Raw genomic sequence first — 8,746 nt, forward strand, 5'->3', positions numbered from 1 at the left:
TCTGGGCCGGCTTCACCTTAAAGACGCTCAAGACTGAACACACAGGACCTAGAGTGTTCGAGAAGTCCTCTGTTCAGCCAACAGCTCGCCACTGTGCTGTGTTTGCTGCCCTCTTGTGGGGAAATGAAGTGGTTACGGGCCAGAAAGAGAATGAAAGCCTGGCTGCTTTTCAGATAAAAGGAATCTGCCCGACAGTCCTTTGCCATGGATGGAGGTTACACAAGTCCTTTGTGTGGTCTCCAGCTCAACCATTTTGGTTAACAGAATATTGAAACAAGAGCGGTCATCTGAATTTTAATCCCTATTCTATAGTCCCTTAAAAACATGATCCCTGGATTCCTATGAAAACGCACATCAGTGCCTATTCCTTTCAAGCAAGATTCCCGCCTCCAGTCCGTGCAAACTAGATGCGCTTTAGGTGTCCTATGCTTGACTGTCATCGTAATGGTGCATATTTATAGGACAAAGTGTCACCACAAGATGTGCGCCTTCAACAGGCCATGATGAGATCAGGGGTCACAGTTTAATTCAAATTTCATCTTCAAACCTAACTAGTCCTTGAATCTCCAAATTGGGAATTTTGCCACTATCTTAGCTGGCAGCAGATGGGTAACAAAACATCCCCTTGTTTACACAATGCAAGCTCTTACAAGCACCTCACCAACTTCCACCTGCTGGTGCCCGGTGTGTGGATCCTTCGGGGGACAGCAGTGATGCACAGAATCCACTGCAGATACATCCCCAGCTTTCGCGGTCCACTCTGCTCTGCGCTCCAGTGCTCCAGCTCCCTGAGCCACATCCCTGCAGGACTAAACTCTGCCCAGAATTGCCGAGTGTCTCAGCCCACTGCTCCCACGGCTCCTTGGGTGCAGCACTCGACCCAGAAGCAAACGCTGCAGGGCCACCGCGGGCATCACGCACTGCCTCCTCCCGGTGGTCCTCAGATGCTCCTGGTGAACAAGGGTGACAGGAAGCAGAGCAGGAAGAAACGAGAAAAAGGAACAGTTGCACTCATTCATACTTTCGGCCAATCGACGATGAAATCAACGGAAGAATGGATGCAGGATAATGAGCTCAAAGAACAACAGAGAGGTCAAGGACACACAAAGCATCAGGAAGCAACCTGCATTACATTACAAGCACAAGGCCAGACCTGACCGCACCCAGGGCACCAGGGCGTGGGAAAGCAGGCGTGACCGTCCTGCTACTGTTCAAGTGTGAACAAATGCAAGCACACGGGGTCGGGGTGGCAGCGTTCCATGTGTAAACCCACGTTGTCCTCTGGAACGTGGCCCTCCCCCCCAGGGCAGCTAGGTGGGACTGTGGGACCATGTGACCAAGCTCCAGCCACTGGTAAGACAGCCCAAAATGATGCCAACTCGACCCAAGCAAGACTCGTCGCCATTTCCCCCCTGCTGGCTTGGAAGCCCGAGGTGGCAAGCAGCAGAGCCCCCAGCACAAGGGGTTCTGAAAGACTGGGAAGCCGAACCTGACCACCAGCTGACATAACACACAAGCCAGAAGCCTCTGTTGGCACAATTGTGTATTCTGGCCTATTTCTTACAGAAATAATCATGGTTATCCTAATCGGACTCAAACATTTACCTGCAATGTCACACTCAACAACAGAAATTCAATTGAGGTTGGAGTACAGGGATGCGCACAAGCCTAGCAACAAACTACTGAAAATTGAGAGTGATGCAGTAATTCACGGTCCATCCAGATGACTAGAAACGTGTAAGAGTGGGAGAGAGGGCCCAGTGCAATAGCATAGTGGTTAAAGTTCTCGCCTTGCACACGCCGTGATCCCATATGGGCGTCAGTTCTAATCCTGGCGGCCCCACTTCCCATCCAGCTCCCTGCCTGTGGCCCGGGAAAGCAGTCAAGGATGGCCCAAAGCCTTGGGATCCCGCACCCGTGTGAGAGACCCGGAAGAGCTCCTGGTTTCAGAATGGCTCAGGTCCACTGTTGTGGCCCCTTGGGGAGTGACCCATCGGATGGAGGATCATCCTCTCTGTATATCTGCCTTTACAATAAAAATAAATATTTTTTTTAAAAAAGAGAGTAGGAGAGACCTGTAAGGTATTCAAAGAAGTATGTGTTTCTACTCCAAAAGGAGGACTCCCCGTGAAACAAACATAGCTCAGAAATGTTCTACCGTTCCCTGTACTTACAATGCCATGACACACCAACAGCAGCATGCTCAACTTGTACATGTTACTAAAGGACTGTACCACTGTGAACACACGAGAGTGCGGGGCGAGAAAGGAGTGCAAAGGAACCCTTACACCTACCAACTGTACCAGGGAAAACAATAAAAAATAATTAAATCTGTCAAAAATACGACAACCTCCAAATTTTGTTTATAAGGGAAGAAATCAGGAAGATGCCAGAGCAGCGGGCACAGGGGCACCCACTGGGGTGTGTCCACTCACGTGCAATAGAAAGCCTAGTGGAAATGCGTGCAGGTGGAGGGTCGGCACACGGAAGCCGGAGTCAGGCCCACGTGCCCCTCCAGCCCAGCTTCCCACTAACGCGCCCTCGCTGAGGCAGGAGGTGAAAGCGTGAGTTTTGGGGTCCCTGCCCCCCTCACGTGGGAAATGTGGATTGAGTTCTGGCTTCCTGTTTTGGGCCTGGCCCAGGCCCAGTTACCGCAGATATTTCAAGAGCGAAGAAGCAGGTGAGAGATATTTCGGCCCTCCTCTTTCAAGTGAAATGAAAACATTAAAAATTCTATATTGTTTTTCAACAGGACAGGAGTTTTGCATCTGCCCATATTGTTCTATGGAATTCTTACCACCATCTGAAAATTACGTCATGATGTTGTTGTGACAAAGGGTCAAAGTCGATCAGCCTATCAACACGCATGCATTTCGGTAGCCAGTGCATTACTGACACAAGGAACCAGCTTAGGGAGCCTAGAGGACTCCCCCAGCCCTGCTCTCAGCAAGGACGCGATGCTGCCTGAGGCCAGGCAGGCCAACCGACAGGTGCGTGGAGTTAGGCAAAGGCTGCGTTCTGCACTTCCTCATGCAGACAGACCTGAGGGCAGCACGCATGCTCAGACCCCCTGCAGACAGAAACCAGCCCTCACTCCTTCGCTGCTCCTTAAGATGTGAGGCGACAAGGACTTCAATCCCAAAGATGAAAGCAAGAGGAAACTCCCCACAGCCGAAGAAACACCACAAGCAAAGAGCAACACGTGTGCTGGGAATCCAAACACACTCACCCGGACACCCCGGGGCATCACTTCCCTCGCAGCCCGCCTCAGCCCTGCAGCCAGCCGGCCTCAGCCCTGCAGCCAGCCCGCCTCAGCCCTGCAGCCAGCCCGCCTCAGCCCTGCAGCCAGCCCGCCTCAGCCCTGCAGCCAGCCCGCCTCAGCCCTGCAGCTGTCGAGCTGCTGTGTACATGGAAGGTTCGACGGGCCTTCCAATCTTCATTTAGATTTGCCTTACACTTCTACCTTTTGCCAAAGCAGAGGGCTGTGCGTGCATGAAATCGACATCTCCACGCAGATAAACATGCAAAGTCCCAGCCTTCAGTTTCCTTCATGTGTTAGCAGACTCTCCCACAACCCTTCCCCGCTCCCGCCCCCAATCCGGCCCCACCGACAGCCAGGGGCCCGGGGTCTGCTATTGGTAAGTGAACACGCTAGTGACAGGCCTCTCAAGATCTGTACGAGGAGGACATTCGGTTAAGCCACTGCTTGGAATGCCTATAGCCGGTATAAGGGTCCCTGGGTTTATCTTTCTAATAAAACAAAAAAAAAAACTAAACAATATGTATGCGAGGAAAGAACAATGACTTCACAGTTCTGTGTCAACCAGTGCAGCGCAAGACACGCAAAACCAACTAGCTACAGGCGCTTCACAGCAGCAAAAGCAGATCGATGTTTTTTTTAAAGACATTTATTATTTTTATTGGAAAACCAGATATACAAAGAGGAGGAGAGAGAGAGGAAGGATGATCTTCCAACCATTGATTCACTCCCCAAGTGGCGGCAATGACTGGAGCTGAGCTGATCCAAAAACAGGAGCCAGGAACTTCCTCCAGGTCTCCCACGCGGGTGCAGGGTCCCAAGGCTTTGGGCCGTCCTCGACTGCTTTCCCAGGCCACAAGCAGGGAGCTGCATGGGAAGTGGGGCTGCTGGGATATGAACCGGCGCCCACATGGGATCCCAGCATGTTCAAGGTGAGGATTCTAGCCACTAGGCTATCATGTCGAGCCCGCAGATCGATTTTAATTCATTCACTAGCACTTCAGTCAGTATTTTTTCATCTTTGAACTGCCACTTCATGAGGAAAACAGAACTTTGAGCAGTATGAAAAATTATCTTAATTGAAAATTAAGGCTTAGCATAAAATAACAGAATGAAAATAGAGAAATGGTAGCATACTATTTATCCACAAGTCGGAGATCCCCTTACCTTATCCATAGCAATGACCTTGTGGACAGATAATTCTCAATTCTGACACTGTTGTTTTAGGGTTCAAGTTCTATCCTTTCACCCATCAAGCAAAATATTCCAACATTGTCATGTCTCAAGTTCCCACAGAAAGAATGGCAAATAAATTTACTAAGCAATGAGTCCAGTAACAAAGGGGAATATTCAGAAAAGTAATTCACTGGAAGGAATTTCCAAGACGATTTTTTTAAAAACCCAGTGCCACGGAACCATGCCGGAGTCCCAGCCACAGCCCCCGCCGCTTGCGGCGGGGGCAGGGACCCCGGCCCTCTCCTGGCCCGGGGGTAACTAAGCCCCCTCGCGGGTGAGTACTCGCGAGGGCTGGCAGGGGGGCTGGGGGTGAAATCCTGGCTCCCCCCTGTCCCCGCCAGCCAAAAGCTGACGGCAGGACAGGCTGGGCGGTTCGAGTCTCCGGACAGGGGCGGGGTTAAACTTCCATGCGAGGTGGTGCTCGATGGGAGGGCCCCTTCCGGTCCGAACCATGCCGGAGTCCCAGCCACAGCCCCCGTCCGTCGCGAGACGGGGGCAGAGACCCAGGCCTTGGGCGGCCAGTGCACCAAGTGGTGCCAGGCTCTGCCTGCTGGCCGCCCAGCGGCGAGCTCTGGGGTTTTGATGATATGAAATAGGTGCTTCGGGACACCCAAAAGTAAGACCAGCGTTAGTGTAGGTGAGATACTAATTTCTGGTGATTCCCAGGAACCGGGACATGAAACCTTAATGTAAGTGCGGGACTGAGAGATGAATGTTCGGACTAAGCAAACCTTAGTCCACTAGTATGACTGGAACACAGGGTGCAACACAGGACATGCCCAGCTTGGATTTGGCTCCAACTGGTTCACATTAAGCACAAAGTTGAGCCACAGAGTCTAAGGCAGGGGTCATGACAGGGGGACGGGGCTGCGGCAGGGTCTGGATACAGCTGTCCTCTCCCTCGGCACAAAGGTGGATTGGGAAAAGATGTACCGGACCGGGCCAGACACTAACACCTTCTGGCGCTCTGGAGTACCAGGGTGGATGTGGGACGGACTAGGCTAGGTCCCAACCTCAACTTAGCCATGTACAAGCTATATGGGGGCATGGATGACCGTGGCTGCACTGAAACACTCTACAGCAAGAACCAGAACGGGATGATGGCCAGTTAGGAAAGACCACTGTTCCTACTAGGATAAGAGGCGAACTGGCACATGGACCCACTGATATGCGCGAAACCTGGCACATGGAGGGGTTCTGATGGAGGAGCTCAGGCAACTCCTCTGGCAGGACACAGACCCTGCAGGTCAGCGCAAGGAACATGCAAGGCAACAGCCAAGAGGTCATAGAAAGAGTCCCACTGGCATGCATTTGGCATGGGTCGGGGGCAGACCAGGCTGAATCTGTTCATGTCATCCACTGGTAAATCTGACCGCCAGAACAGAGTGTGGGTCGAACCAGGTCCGGTCGTAACAAAAGCAACACACAAGCTGGAATGCCAAGGTGAGGTAGCCTGAGCCGGATGCAGCCGCAGCACCCAACCAACACATGTGAGAACCAGGAAAGGAGGCGGCAGAGCTGACAGGAGAAAAAGCGGAGGTTCCCTAGCTGAACAGCAAATTACACTGAGGAACGGGAGCTGGGTGGGGAGTAGACTAGACCAGGCAGGGACACAGCGCCTGTGCACCTCATGGGGACCAGATTGGGTGAAAACCAGGCTGGGCTGACTATTCCCACTGGAGCAAGCTACAATCAGAGTTGGTGAGGGTTGTTGGGGCTTAGTTGTAGCACCAGTTGGCGGAAGCTGGTACAAAGGGTTAGACACATTGAGTTGAACCACAGGGCCAAATGGAGAGGGCAAAACTGGAATGGGAGCGACCTGGGAGGGAAATAGTGGGTTCCTCCCTCGTGGGTCATCACCTCCCACGAGAGGGCATGGGAACTAGGACAGGGGCTGGGGTGGCTAGACAGACTCCCAACAATATCCGTTAGGGACGGTAGGAGGAAATAGTTAGATGGAAGTAGGTGGCAACACCTGTTGGCAAGAATATGAACAGAAGGGTACTGGGGACAGACTGGGCTAGTATGCCATATATACCGGCAAGCCAGGGTAGGAGGTGGGCCTGGTTGAGGCTACTGTGGGCCGCCCTGACTGGGCTGCAACTCCTACCGGTACGTGCGAGGGACAAATGCGTCCAGGGTGGAACCAGGCGGGACTGCAAGAGGACACGGGTGGAGACAGAACCGGCCCAGCAACTGCAGCCGCCAGCTGACCGGGGCAGTGGACTGTGACGGGCCCTATGCTACTAAAACAGCAGGAATCTGGACTGGGAATACCTCAAAATTTCTTCGAGGATCTTCCCATTCGAGACACCGGACTCGGAGTCCTAACCAGGGAAAGACAGGACAAATCAAGCAACAACCTCAGCCATCTGTTGGCAGCAGAGACTGGGCAAACGGAGACCCTAGAAGGGACTGTGTCAATCAATGAACTCTTCAATGACCACATCATGATTGGGGTGGCGAGACTGGCAACGACCCATGAATGGTGAACTATTGGAACCACTTGATCGAGTATCTCGGAGCGCGCCCCACACCCGGGACTTGGGGTGGGCGGGAGACTGGGTGGGGCTTCTTCCTCTATATCCCCCTTTAGACCTTGAACCTTTTTTACCCCAATTAAATTTGTAAGGATTGTCAAAATTAAATTAAACAAAAAAAAAAAAACCCAGTGCCACGGTTAAATTGGCTAACCTTCCCCCTTCAAATGCCGGATCCCATGTAGACACTGGTTTGCTTCCTTGCAGCTCCACTTCCCATCCAGCTCCCTGCCTGTGGCCTGGGAAAGCAGTCAAGGACAGTACAAAGCCTTGAGACCCTGCACCCATGTGGGAGACTCAGAAGAGGCTCCTGGCTCCTGGCTTTAGATCGGCTCAGCTTCAGCCATTGTGGCCACTTGGGGAGAGAACCAGCGGATGGAAGATCTGTGTCTCCTCTTCTGCAAATCTGCCTTTCCAATAAAAATAAATAAATCTTTTTTAAAAAAAATTGACTTCTTTTACAGAGAGAGTGTGAGAGAACATGAGAATCAATCTCATGTTCTGGTCCAGTCTTGAAATGCCTACAGCAGTGGAGCCAAAGCCAGGAGCCAGGTCCCCAGCCCAGGACTCTCACGTGGGTGGCAGGAATCCGGCCATCACACGGTCTCCAGCAATCTGCATTATCCCCTAACAGACACGAGCACTCGGACAAGGGACATGGGAGTCTTCACCAGCACCTTAACTGCCAAGTCTGTGTTACTTTAAGCACAAATGTAACAGGGGAAGAGAAACACCCAACCACACACACACACACACACACACACAGCAGGCTCCTCTTCAGCTGAGTCTTCATCACTGTGAAAAATGGTACTTAGACACAAGTTTCACCCCAAGGTAGCAACTCTACTTTAAACACATCCCATCTTGGGACTCAGGCACAAGTTCTGGCAGCTTTTGCTTCTTTCCTATCTTCTTTTTGAAGCACTCAATATCTTGCCTGCCTGCACCTCCAGTCATTTCAAAGTCCCTGAACTGTCTGCCAGGTTCCTTCAGTCCAGCAGTCTGTGTGCTCAAGTTTCTTAGTACAAACATTCCAGCCGCTAAGGAGACCACACACAAAATGCTGCTGGCTTTCTCAGCCCCTTGGAGGAGCAAACCTACAAAACTACAAATGTGCCCAGAAACAGTGAAGTTTAGAAAGCTTAGAAAACATCTTCAAAAGCTGTCTGCCCAACCAAACAGTTCCACAGCAATTTTGCCCAGCGTGTTGCCTTCTCCGGTTACTCACCCATCTCCCAAAGCCCTCGTCGGTTGTCTGTGTCTACAAGGCGCACTCTGACCTTGGACAGGGTTTTTGCTAATTGATCTCAGTGGTGCACCGCAAGTTGAGGCCTTACCTGTGTGTCCCCGGAGGTGCTGGCTTGAGGCAGACATCAGCTTGCAGCACGCCATGAACACGTAGACCAGGAACAGCCCATGCAACAGCAACGCCGACCTGGTACACACTCGCATCCTGGAGAGAGAGCAGGGCTCAAGTCAGTGAGGTCAGCACAGGGCAAGGCTCCCAGACACCATCCTGCAGGGCAGGGACTGAAAGACAATCTCTGGTGCTCAAATTCTTTCCAGCCCGGGAAACTGAAGGCAGATCAAAGGGCAAGGCTCCCAGACAACACCATCCTACAGGGCAGGGATTGAAAGACAATCTCTGGTGCTCAACTTCTTTCCAGCCCGGGAAACTGAAAGCAGATCAAATCCAATTCACACCGAGCAT

General features: G+C 52.0%; 1 protein-coding gene across 1 annotated transcript in view; it reads right to left on the reverse strand.

Annotated features, from left to right (window-relative positions):
- TAFA4 (TAFA chemokine like family member 4) overlaps nt 1-8,487 on the reverse strand; it is a 122,173-nt gene extending 113,686 nt beyond the window's left edge. The window contains exon 1 of the mRNA XM_040995038.1: nt 8,373-8,487. Coding sequence (XP_040850972.1) covers nt 8,373-8,487 — 115 coding nt within the window. The remainder of the gene's footprint in view (nt 1-8,372) is intronic.
- Between the last annotated feature and the right edge of the window lie 259 nt (nt 8,488-8,746).

The sequence above is a fragment of the Ochotona curzoniae genome, unplaced genomic scaffold, assembly GCF_017591425.1.
Source record: "Ochotona curzoniae isolate NIBS_2020 unplaced genomic scaffold, NIBS_Ocur_1.0 contig_908, whole genome shotgun sequence".
Taxonomy (NCBI): domain Eukaryota; kingdom Metazoa; phylum Chordata; class Mammalia; order Lagomorpha; family Ochotonidae; genus Ochotona; species Ochotona curzoniae.